We start from the raw sequence: 14,067 nt of genomic DNA on the forward strand, positions 1-14,067 counted from the left end.
AACACACTGCAAGTGATGCCACAACACAACACAACCTTCCTTCCTTCATGGAGAACTGACGTAGTACTTAACACACTGCAAGTGATGCCACAACACAACACAACACAACCTTCCTTCCTTCATGGAGAACTGACGTAGTACTTAACACACTGCAAGTGATGCCACAACACAACACAACCTTCCTTCCTTCATGGAGAACTGACGTAGTACTTAACACACTGCAAGTGATGCCACAACACAACACAACACAACCTTCCTTCCTTCATGGAGAACTGACGTAGTACTTAACACACTGCAAGTGATGCCACAACACAACACAACCTTCCTTCCTTCATGGAGAACTGACGTAGTACTTAACACACTGCAAGTGATGCCACAACACAACACAACCTTCCTTCCTTCATGGAGAACTGACGTAGTACTTAACACACTGCAAGTGATGCCACAACACAACACAACACAACCTTCCTTCCTTCATGGAGAACTGATGTAGTACTTAACACACTGCAAGTGATGCCACAACACAACACAACACAACACAACTTCCTTCCTTCATGGAGAACTGTGGGGAACAACATGGGGTACTCGGGGCTATATCTACCCTGGAATCACTGTGGGGAACAATATGGGCTATATCTACCCTGGAATCACTGTGGGGAACAATATGGGCTATATCTACCCTGGAATCACTGTGGGGAACAATATGGGCTATATCTACCCTGGAATCACTGTGGGGACCAACATGTTGCGTACTGGGGGCTATATCTACCCTGGAATCACTGTGGGGAACAATATGGGCTATATCTACCCTGGAATCACTGTGGGGAACAACGTGGGGGACTATCTATGACATGAAACCAAAGCCTGAAGTGCGATGGCTGCCAAATACTTGACACAGACACACACCAGACTTGTTTGGGTTGGACAGGGGGGGGGGGGGGGGGGGGGGAAACCAACCATTTCAACAGTATGTTACACTGGGAGCACCAGTGATGAAGTTAGCTAAAAAAAACACATCAATGTTCTCAGATCAAACTTATGATGTCAGTTCATCTAACACCCAGGAGCTACATTTCAATTTGGTTGCTATGTAACTTTGCCTCCAACATAAATCATGATTCTTTCAAAAGTGATCCTGACTTGCTCTCTTCTGGGAGCTGTATACATGAACGAAGGTACTGTGGAGTGTTATCATGCATCTCCAAACATCACTTAGCTTCCTAGTCTGATTCGCAAAGTCTTCACAACACCCCTCCATAATAATATCTCATGATAAATCAGGAATATCTACATACATATTCAGTATAGCATAATTTCATATAGGAAAATATTAACACTTTAGTTTCAAATTTCTCTTCACAGACAGCACCCTGCCACACAAATCCACAATTTCCAGAACAATACTACCATGTGAGTACTATTGGAGACACCAACTTACAGAGGTCTGGCAAATCCAACAAATAGTTGAAGTCATCAGTTATGAAGGGGACCACAGCTACATCATGTGATCTCGGTATCCCCCCAACAAGGGGCGAGGGCTGCAGTATGAAGTGCCCATGTTTCATCACACTGCCATCAGTCATGAAGGGGACGATAGCTACATCATATGATCTCGGTATCCCCCCAAGGGGCGAGGGCTGCAGTATGAAGTGCCCATGTTTCATCACAATGCCATCAGTTATGAAGGGGACGATAGCTACATCATGTGATCTCAGTATCCCCCCATCAAGGGGCGAGGGCTACAGTATGAAGTGCCCATGTTTCATCACAATGCCATCAGTTATGAAGGGGACCACAGCTACATCATGTGATCTCGGTATCCCCCCATCAAGGGGCGAGGGCTACAGTATGAAGTGCCCATGTTTCATCACAATGCCATCAGTCATGAAGGGGACCACAGCTACATCATGTGATCTCGGTATCCCCCCATCAAGGGGCGAGGGTTGCAGTATGAAGTGGCCATGTTTCATCACAATGCCATCAGTCATGAAGGGGACCACAGCTACATCATGTGAACTCGGTATCCCCCCCATCAAGGGGCGAGGGCTACAGTATGAAGTGGCCGTGTTTCATCACACTGCCATCAGTTATGAAGGGGACCACAGCTACATCATGTGATCTCGGTATCCCCCCATCAAGGGGCGAGGGCTACAGTATGAAGTGACCATGTTTCATCACACTGCCATCAGTCATGAAGGGGACCACAGCTACATCATGTGAACTCGGTATCCCCCCCATCAAGGGGCGAGGGCTACAGTATGAAGTGGCCGTGTTTCATCACACTGCCATCAGTTATGAAGGGGACCACAGCTACATCATGTGATTCAACCAGGACTCATATCTTATCTGTCTCGTAGGAAGTTAATGAAGAATAGATCTTTTTGGAACATCAATGAAATAAGGCATCAACTGGAATGAATAAGTAGCAATCCGTTAGTGCTGATGACATGTTCTTACAGTACATCTCCTGTTCTTCCTAACTCCAGACACACTTCAGTAGCTACAACAGACGGTCAGGTGACAATCTTTCTGGTGGGCACCGGTAGCCCCAACTGTGACCATCACAGAATACACATGGAATGACAACCTACACAACACTGGCTACAAATGAAGTCACAGCCTAAACATGGGGTCACAGCCTAAACATGGTGTCACAGCCTACACAGCCCAACCTACACATGGGATGACAGCCTACACAACACAACCTACACATGGGATGACAGCCTACACAACACAACCTACACATGGAATGACAGCCTACACAACACAACCTACACATGGGATGACACATGGATGACAGCCTACACATTGGGTGACAGCACAGCTTTCACATGGAATGACAGCCTACGCAGCACAGCCTACACATGGAATGACAGCCTACGCAGCACAGCCTACACATTGGGTGACAGCCTACACATGGGGTGACAGCCTACACATGGAATAACGGCCTACACAGCACAGCCTATACACAGGGTCACAGCCTACACATGGGATGACAGCACAGCCTACACATGGGCTGACAGCACAGCCTACACATGGATGACAGCCTACACATGCGGTGACAGCACAGCCTACACATGGAATGACAGCCTACGCAGCACAGCATACACATGGGGTGACAGCCTACACATGGAATAACAGCCTACACAGCACAGCCTATACACAGGGTCACAGCCTACATGGGATGACAGCACAGCCTACACATGGGCTGACAGCACAGCCTACACATGGGATGACAGCACAGCCTACACATGGGATGACAGTCTACACAGTACAGCCTACACATGGAATGACAGCCTACACATGGGAAGACAGCAAGGCCTACACATGGTATGACAGCACAGCCTACACATGGGATGACAGCCTACACAGCACAGCCTACACATGGAATGACAGCCCACACAGCACAGCCTACACATGGAATGACAGCCTACATATGGATGACAGCCTACACATGGATGACAGCCTACACACTGAGGTGAAGCCTACACATGGGGTGACAGCCTACACATGCCCATCAAGGATGATATCAGCCCTGCCAAAACTAAACTGTTCCAGACATCGGGCATGCCCTCTCCTTGGCTGTGAATGCTCCACAACAGAGATTACCTGATGGTTCTGTGTTGAACATAGATAGCACTGATCAGAGTGCCGACAGCTCCAGCAGGCTGAATGCACTGGCATCTAACTACCTTGTTATCAGAGGCGGGGGATTAGTCTCACTGTTGGCTGGTCTGTATCTTAACTGTCTCTAATGAAGTCTCACATATCCCTGAACCTAAACTTTCATTCCAGGTTATGATCAAACATGTTTACACTGGCAGACATGGCTTCATCATCAGGCTGCAGCACAGAGAAGGATGTGTGTGATTGGGAGTGGGATGGGGAGGGTGATGAAGAGGGGTGATGGGGGGGGGTGATGAAGAGTGATGATGGAGGGTGTGTGTGTGTAGCTGGGAGTGTGATGGGGAGGGATGATGGGGAGGGGTGATAGGAAGGGGTGATGAAGAGTAATGATGGAGGGGTGTGTGTGTGTAATTGGGAGTGTGATAGGAAGGGGTGATGAAGAGTGATGATGGAGGGTGTGTGTGAGTAATTGGGATTGTGAGTGGGAGGGGTGATAGGAAGGGGTGATGAAGAGTGATGATGGAGGGTGTATGTGAGTAATTGGGATTGTGAGTGGGAGGGGTGATAGGAAGGGGTGATGAAGAGTGATGATGGAGGGTGTATGTGAGTAATTGGGATTGTGAGTGGGAGGGGTGATGGAGAAGGGTGATGAAGAGTGATGATGGAGGGGTGTGTGTGTGTAATTGGGAGGGGTGATGGGGAGGGGTGATGGAGAAGGGTGATGAGTGATGATGGAGGGTGTGTGTGTAATTGGGAGTGTGATGTGGAGGGGTGATGGAGAAGGGTGATGAGTGATGATGGAGGGGTGACAGAGGGGGTGATGGTGTGTGTGTGTGTGTGTGTGTGTGTGTGTGTGTGTGTGTGTGTGTGTGTGTGTGTGTGTGTGTGTGTGTATGAGTGATTGACCTTGTTCCCATGGCAACTCAAACAATTAACAAGTAAGAATTCTAGATGCAAATAGGCATTACTTACTTGTTGAACTGTTATGGAGACAGTGAGTGAGTGAGTGAGTGAGTGAGTGAGTGAGTGAGTGAGAGAGTGAGTATGATTTTACCCTACTTTTAGCAATATTCCAGCAATATCACCGTGGGGGACACCAGATATGGGCTTCATACATTGTACCCATGTCGGGAATCAAACCTTGGTCTTGGGCGTGACGAGCGAACACTTTAACTACCAGGCTACCAGACTGCCCCCGAGAGATATACAGACAGACTTGGCTGGTGAAGTTTGCACGGATAGAAAAGACATGGGAAGGAAGAACTACCATTAAGATCAATCTAGGGAGCATCTTAAGCTAATATGTCACCTCGAGGTAACAAGGCAAACCATGGATTGCACCAGATATTAATGCTCTCAGTATACCACCTCTCAAGCAATCACATCATGGATTCTCTATGTTCTCCAAGCCAATGCAGAGGAATTCTTTATTCAATTTAATCATCACCCCACAAGGCATTGATAAAAATCAATAATGTCGCTGATCGAGGTCATGGCTTCCTCCTCCCACGAAGCTATGTGGCAGGAAGGTGGACGGTCTTGACATCGTAGGAGACAATCGTCACGTGGTCTTGACACGCTTTTGATGTGTCTTAACACGGGAGGGGCCATTGGTCAGAGGTCTGGGGCACTGATTGGGGGCACTGATTGGAGGCACTGGTCTGGGGCACTGATTGGAGGCACTGGTCTGGGGCACTGGTCTGGGGCACTGGTCTGGGGCACTGGTCTGGGGCACTGGTCTGTGGCACTGGTCTGTGGCACTGGTCTGGGGCAGGTCTGGGGCAGGTCTGGGGCACTGGTTTGGGGCACAGGTCTGGGGCACTGGTCTGGGGCACTGGTCTGTGGCAATGCTCTGAGGCACTGGTCTTGGGCACTGGTCTGGGGCACTGGTCTGGGGCACTAGTCTGGGGCACTGGTCTGGGGCAGGTCTAGGGCATTGGTTTGGGGCACTGACTGGAGGCACTGGTCTGGGGCACTGGTCTGTGGCACTGGTCTGGGGCAGGTCTGGGGCAGGTCTGGGGCACTGGTTTGTGGCACTGGTCTGGGGCACTGGTCTGAGGCACTGGTCTGGGGTACTGGTCTGAGGCACTGGTCTTGGGCAGGTCTGGGGCAGGTCTGGGGCAGGTCTGGGGCACTGGTTTTGGGCACTGATTGGAGGCACTGGTCAGGGGCACTGGTCTGTGGCACTGGTCTGTGGCAGGTCTGTGGCAGGTCTGTGGCACTGGTTTGGGGCACTGATTGGAGGCACTGGTCTGGGGCAATGCTCTGAGGCACTGGTCTGGGGCACTAGTCTGGGGCACTGGTCTGGGGCAGGCCTAGGGCATTGGTTTGGGGCACTGGTTTGGGGCACTGACTTGAGGCACTGGTCTGGGGCACTGGTCTGGGGCACAGGTCTGGGGCACTGGTTTGGGGCACAGGTCTGGGGCACTGGTCTGGGGCACTGATTGGAGGCACTGGTCTGTGGCAGCGGTCTGTGGCACTGGTCTTTGGCACTGGTCTGAAGCACTGGTTGGAGGCACTGCTCTTTGGCACTGCTCTTTGGCACTGCCCTGTGGCACTGGTGGGAGGCACTGGTCTTGGGCACTGGATGGAGGCACTGGTTGGAGGCACTGGTCGGTGCCACTGGCCTGAGGCACTGGTCTTGGGCACTGGATGGAGGCACTGGTTGGAGGCACTGGTCGGTGCCACTGGCCTGAGGCACTGGTCTTGGGCACTGGATGGAGGCACTGGTTGGAGACACTGGTCGGAGGCACTTGTTGCAAACCACAATCAAATGACTTGCAAAACCTGTTGAACATTCGCTGCATGGGGCACCCAGATTTGTGCTCTGATTCTGACTCAGGGATGCTGCCAGATTTTATTAGCATAGTTGGTGTGATGCTAATGAGAGGTGGTGGGCAGGCTGCACTACACACATGGTGAGTGATTAACATACCCTGGCAATCCAGACACCAGGTCCCAACACTAGGATCACATCTTGGAACAACCTCTGCATTTGGTTGGTTGCCTGCAAGTGGCACGATTGGTTGCCTGCAAGTGGCACGGTTAATCGAGCTGGTATTGTATGCATGAAGGTCCAAACTTTGCCCCATATCATAATACTATGGGACAATTATTTAAGTCATTGACACACACCCTGTTAATACATTGTCTGTACATCAACTCATTGACACAACCCATGTTCATTGCTTGTCTGAGAATCAACATATATGCAAATGGCACGACCCCTGTTCATTGCCTGTGAATAATAACACATTTGGTATCATCTGTGTTCACACATCAGTGACAAATTTCTCATCTGATATTTAATGTCAAGTGTTGGTTATTGACTGGTAAACTTCTTTGATAGGAATTTAGAAGTTGGAGTACTATATAAGGATAGGATTTATGGATGAACGACTTCTTTATTACAATTAAGAGAGATGTTTAAGTGTAGGTTCTAAAACAGTTATCAAGCAAGTTTAATGAACCTACGCCGAAACGTCACTCTCAATAGTAATATAGAAGTTGCTCATCCCGAAATCCTATCCTTACTTGGTTGTAAACTGACACTCCCTGTATAAAAGAAACTCGGCCCAAGTCTATCGTTACTCCTCTAAGTTGCTTTCTCTAACTAATGAATTCAGACACTTGTTTCATAAAGTCAGTATGACACACATGTGTAATATTAATTTTTTTTACACATAATTCCCTTTTCATTTGGAGCTCCCCTTTAAAAAAAAAACCCTGATCACAACCGTTATCTTAGAAAACCACAACCGTCGAATGACATCAACAATCTTCAGCTGTAATATCAATACTAGTATGACATCATTCCGACCTTACGTCACCTAAAGATTCAAATGACATGAACACTGCTGTGTGGATGGCGGAAACACTACACTGGTGCATGTGAAGTGATATTAACACTAGTGCACATAGGATTTCTGTGAACTCGGTTATTTCTAACCCTGTGGGTAATAAATACAGTCAAATTAATCCAACATGGTGGGTTGCACATTATTATGTTGGATTAGCAAGCTTCAATAATCAAAATTAAGAAGTATCAACATTCATGATCGAAAAACGAACAACTACATGAGAGATAATGAACAATACAAACACGCTGTAACAAAAAAATGAAAAATGAAATATTCATATTGTTATGTTATATTGTTGGCGGAATGTTTTCTAATCATGCAACCTCTAAAGCCGAACACAAAACTAATGTTACGGGTTGTATGACTGATTCAAAATAGTTTTGAAAGCATAGTCTGGAATGGAAGTCGCCAGTTTGAAACTAGGACTGCAAAGCTCAAGAAAGCTGCTTTCTTAGTGGCTAAGGCCGAGACTGATTAATGAGTGATTTCAGTATTTCATTGCAAGATAGGTGGGTCAGCGTGGGAGTGGGACTGTATGTTTAATCGCTTACCTTGTGCATGTTAGGTGTGTCGGCATCAGAGTGTGGCTACATGTATAATTGCCAATGTGACTGTATGTATAATCGCCTACCTTGTGCATCCCGCCGCTGCTGCTGCTGTCCGTGGTCCCACTGGTGGCTGTGGAGTTTATGGACGTCAAGGAACCTCTCCGGTCCATTCCAATTTCTTCCAGAGAGGCGGTGTCACTTTCCATATCCCTAGAAAAAAGCACATTCTCCAGTAACCGTGACACTTTTGTTGTCAGTGAAGGAAAGGAAGGGTTGAGACATCAAGAATACCTACCTGTCAGTATTGTACCAACAAATACACACACTGAGTGTCCATGATAAACCTTGCACACAAGTTGACTAGTCGGACACTAACTCTAACCCTTGCACACAACTTGACTAGTCTGACACTAACTCTAACCCTTGCACACAACTTGACTAGTCTGACACTTACTCTAACCCTTGCACACAACTTGACTAGTCTGACACTAACTCTAACCCTTGCACACAACTTGACTAGTCGGACACTAACTCTAACCCTTGCACACAACTTGACTAGTCTGACACTTACTCTAACCCTTGCACACAACTTGACTAGTCTGACACTAACTCTAACCCTTGCACACAACTTGACTAGTCGGACACTAACTTTAACCCTTGCACACAAGTTGACTAGTCGGACACTAACTCTAACCCTTGCACACAACTTGACTAGTCTGACACTAACTCTAACCCTTGCACACAACTTGACTAGTCGGACACTAACTCTAACCCTTGCACACAACTTGACTAGTCGGACACTTACTCTAACCCTTGCACACAACTTGACTAGTCTGACACTAACTCTAACCCTTGCAAACAACTTGACTAGGCTGACACTAACTCTAACCCTTGCACACAAGTTGACTAGTCTGACACTTACTCTAACCCTTGCACACAAGTTGACTAGTCTGACACTAACTCTAACCCTTGCACACAACTTGACTAGTCTGACACTAACTCTAACCCTTGCACACAAGTTGACTAGTCGGACACTAACTCTAACCCTTGCACACAAGTTGACTAGTCTGACACTAACTCTAACCCTTGCACACAACTTGACTAGTCGGACACTTACTCTAACCCTTGCACACAAGTTGACTAGTCTGACACTAACTCTAACCCTTGCACACAACTTGACTAGTCGGACACTAACTCTAACCCTTGCACACAAGTTGACTAGTCTCACACTAATTCTAACCCTTGCACACAACTTGACTAGTCTGACACTAACTCTAACCCTTGCACACAACTTGACTAGTCGGACACTAACTCTAACCCTTGCACACAAGTTGACTAGTCTGACACTAACTCTAACCCTTGCACACAACTTGACTAGTTTGACACTAACTCTAACCCTTGCACACAAGTTGACTAGTCTGACACTAACTCTAACCCTTGCACACAAGTTGACTAGTCGGACACTAACTCTAACCCTTGCACACAACTTGACTAGTCTGACACTAACTCTAACCTTGCACACAACTTGACTAGTCTGACACTAACTCTAACCCTTGCACACAAGTTGACTAGTCTCACACTAACTCTAACCCTTGCACACAACTTGACTAGTCGGACACTAACTCTAACCCTTGCACACAACTTGACTAGTCGGACACTAACTCTAACCCTTGCACACAACTTGACTAGTCTGACACTAACTCTAACCTTTGCACACAACTTGACTAGTCGGACACTAACTCTAACCCTTGCACACAACTTGACTAGTCGGACACTAACTCTAACCCTTGCACACAACTTGACTAGTCTGACACTAACTCTAACCCTTTCACACAAGTTGACTAGTCTGACACTAACTCTAACCCTTGCACACAACTTGACTAGTCGGACACTAACTCTAACCCTTGCACACAAGTTGACTAGTCGGACACTAACTCTAACCCTTGCACACAAGTTGACTAGTCGGACACTAACTCTAACCCTTGCACACAAGTTGACTAGTCGGACACTAACTCTAACCCTTGCACACAAGTTGACTAGTCGGACACTAACTCTAACCCTTGCACACAACTTGACTAGTCTGACACTAACTCTAACCCTTGCACACAACTTGACTAGTCGGACACTAACTCTAACCCTTGCACACAACTTGACTAGTCTGACACTAACTCTAACCCTTGCACACAACAGTAGACCTCTTCAAGAAACATGCAACCACATGAACAAGCTACATACCTGCTGACTCGGCTCCCGTAGAAGAGTTTCGGTGGTGGTTTGAACATGGTTGGTTGTTTGTCTTTGAGTGCATCATGCATGTACATCATACGCTCCTGAATGAGCTCCCGCATCTTCTTCACCCACTGCTGCTTGGTGTCCAGCGAGGAGGCCTACAAACACAAACATCCTTTACAGGAGGCCTACACACACAAACATCCTTTACAGGAGGCCTACACACACAAACATCCTTTACAGGAGGCCTACACACACAAACATCCTTTACAGGAGGCCTACACACACAAACATCCTTTACAGGAGGACTACACACACAAACATCCTTTACAGGAGGCCTACAAACACAAACATCCTTCACAGGAGGCCTACACACACAAACATCCTTTACAGGAGGACTACACACACAAACATCCTTTCCAGGAGGCCTAAACACACAAACATCCTTTACAGGAGGACTACACACACAAACATCCTTTACAGGAGGCCTACACACACAAACATCCTTTACAGGAGGCCTACAAACACAAACATCCTTTACAGGAGGCCTACACACACAAACATCCTTTACAGGAGGCCTACACACACAAACATCCTTTACAGGAGGCCTACACACACAAACATCCTTTACAGGAGGCCTACACACACAAACATCCTTTACAGGAGGCCTACACACACAAACATCCTTTACAGGAGGCCTAAACACAGAAACATCCTTTACAGGAGGCCTACACACACAAACATCCTTTACAGGAGGCCTACACACACAAACATCCTTTACAGGAGGCCTACAAACACAAACATCCTTTACAGGAGGCCTACAAACACAAACATCCTTTACAGGAGGCCTACACACACAAACATCCTTTACAGGAGGCCTACAAACACAAACATCCTTTACAGAGGCCTACAAACATAAACATCCTTTACAGGAGGACTACACACACAAACATCCTTTACAGGAGGCCTACAAACACAAACATCCTTTACAGGAGGACTACAAACACAAACATCCTTTACAGAGGAGGCCTACACACACAAACATCCTTTACAGGAGGCCTACAAACACAAACATCCTTTACAGGAGGCCTACAAACACAAACATCCTTTACAGAGGAGGCCTACAAACACAAATATCCTTTACAGGAGGCCTACAAACACAAACATCCTTTACAGAAGAGGCCTACAAACATAAACATCCTTTACAAAGAAGGCATACACATACAAACATCCTTTACAGAGAAGGCCTACACACACAAACATCTTTACAGAGGAGGCCGACAGTCACAAACATCCTTTACGGAAGAGGCCTACAAACATCCTTTACAGGGAAGCCGACAGACACAAACATCCTTTACAGAGGAGGCCTACAAACACACACATCCTTCATGGGTCACTACTGGGGCTACCAATAAGGTCACGATAGGGACCACCTTATACAACAGCCATTGCAGCCAAGATATCCCCACTTCAGTCATACTGGCAATAAGTGTGTGAGTGAGTATGGTTTTACGCCGCTGTTAGCAATATTCCAGTAATATCACAGTGGGAGACACCAGAAATGGGCTTCACACATTGTCCCCATGTCAGGAATCGTACTGCCAATGTTGATCATCTGAATATTATACAGATGAATAAGAGATTAGAAAAATTGTTGATATTATAAAGTTACCCTTGAGGAGAGACAATCATTGGTCATCCATGTGGACAGACAATCATTGGTCATCCTTGTGGACAGACAATCATTGGTCATCCTTGTAGGCAGACAATCATTGGTCATCCTAGTGGAAAGACAATCATTGGTCATCCTTGTGGACAGACAATCATTGTTCATCCTTGTGGGGAGACAATCATTGGTCATCCTTGATGACAGACAATAATTGGTTATCCTTGTGGAAAGACAATCATTGGTCATCCTTGTGGACAGACAATCATTGGTCATCCTTGTGGACAGACAATCATTGGTCATCCTTGTGGGGAGACAATCATTGGTCATCCTTGATGACAGACAATAATTGGTTATCCTTGTGGAAAGACAATCATTGGTCATCCTTGTGGACAGACAATCATTGGTCATCCTTGTGGACAGACAATCATTGGTCATCCTTGTGGGGAGACAATCATTGGTCATCCTAGTGGACAGACAATCATTGGTCATCCTTGTGGACAGACAATCATTGGTCATCCTTGTGGGGAGACAATCATTGGTTATCTTTTTGGACGGACAATCATTGGTCATCCTTGTGGGGAGACATTAATTGGTCATCCTTGTGGACAGACAATCGTTGGTCATCCTTGTGGACAGACAATCATTGGTCATCCTTGTGGACAGACAATCATTGGTCAGTCGTTTGAAAGACAATCATTGGTCATCCTTGTAGACAGACAATCATTGGTCATCCTTGTGGACAGACAATCATTGGTCATCCTTGTGGAAAGACAATCATTGGTCATCCTTGTGGACAGACAATCATTGGTCATCCTTGTGGACAGACAATCATTGGTCATCCTTGTGGGGAGACACTCAATGGTCATCCTTGTGGACAGACAATCATTGGTTATCCTTGTGGAAAGACAATTATTGGTCATCCTTGTGGACAGACAATCATTGGTCATCCTTGTGGACAGACACTCATTGGTCATCCTTGTGGAAAGACAATCATTGGTTATCCTTGTGGAAAGACAATTATTGGTTATCCTTGTGGGGAGACAATCATTGGTTATCCTTGTGGAAAGACAATCATTGGTTATCCTTGTGGAAAGACAATCATTGGTTATCCTTGTGGAAAGACAATTATTGGTTATCCTTGTGGACAGACAATCATTGGTCATCCTTGTGGACAGACAATCATTGGTACTTGTTATACTATGCAATCCAACAGACAATCTCCAAAGAATAGTATGCTGTGGACAAGGGTTGGTTTGACATCCCATTAACAAGATGCTACCTTAAGTATTATTCTGTAGTCTGAGATGGGCGCTCTACCGGTCCACAGGGCAAACTTGGTTTCATCTCCCTCTATGTGCTCCGTTACATTAACTTCTGAGATCTGAAAACAACACAACCAAAATAAGCAACCAATATTGAGTGAGTGAATGTGCGAGTGAGTTTGGTTTTACGCTGCTTTAAGCAATATTTCAGCAGTATCACGGCGGGAGAACCAAAAATGGGTTTTACACATGGTACCCATGTTTGGAATAGAACCTGGGTCTTTGGTTTGACGAGTGAACCCTTGACCACCAGGTTACCCCCCAGCCCCACAACCAATATAGGGCATAACCCCTCAGAATAAACCAGAATAAACACACCCCATAGAAGTAACACATTCAGAGACTAAAAACAATTCAATTGTGTGACTGAATGATATATTTCTACTTACTCCTAGCTGTCTACAATACCTCCTGCCCATACAATATTTTTTTAATTAGAACCTAAAAGAGGCTTTTGGCAAAGCCGAACATGCATTCAACATTGAATTTGGTGAAAGACTTTTAACAAAATGACATGAAATTCAAGGTCAGGCATTGGGTACTCACCATTAGTTTAAATTTATACATATATTTGGATTTGCCAGTGCTGTCTTTAACCTCCTTGGCAAAAATGAGACAGACGTCGAAGAGGAAGATGTGTCGCTCGCGGCCCTTCTTGATGAGCTGCTTGGGGTCCCACACGGTGAAGTTGTCCTGCAGTAACACCTCCCCCAGCGCCTCCAGGCTCTCCTCCACCCCCTCCAACATGCTCAGGTGCATCGCGTCATTGGCCTTCTTCGGCACATTCAGCATCACATCGAGCCCATCCTGGG

The 14,067-nt window shown here is 46.4% G+C and overlaps 1 protein-coding gene across 4 annotated transcripts in view; it reads right to left on the bottom strand.

Annotated features, from left to right (window-relative positions):
- The window catches only part of LOC124150334 (triple functional domain protein-like), a 110,049-nt gene that overhangs the window by 27,761 nt on the left and 68,221 nt on the right, over positions 1-14,067 (bottom strand). For all 4 annotated transcript variants that reach the window (XM_048397922.1, XM_048397919.1, XM_048397921.1 and 1 more), the window contains exons 32-35: positions 13,802-14,062; positions 13,213-13,314; positions 10,271-10,422; positions 8,119-8,245 (exon numbers count right to left, since the gene is read on the bottom strand). In XM_048397922.1, coding sequence (XP_048253879.1) covers positions 8,119-8,245; positions 10,271-10,422; positions 13,213-13,314; positions 13,802-14,062 — 642 coding nt within the window. The remainder of the gene's footprint in view (positions 1-8,118; positions 8,246-10,270; positions 10,423-13,212; positions 13,315-13,801; positions 14,063-14,067) is intronic.

The sequence above is a fragment of the Haliotis rufescens genome, unplaced genomic scaffold (genome assembly GCF_023055435.1).
Source record: "Haliotis rufescens isolate VD_foot unplaced genomic scaffold, xgHalRufe1.0.p SCAF_179, whole genome shotgun sequence".
NCBI lineage: Eukaryota > Metazoa > Mollusca > Gastropoda > Lepetellida > Haliotidae > Haliotis > Haliotis rufescens.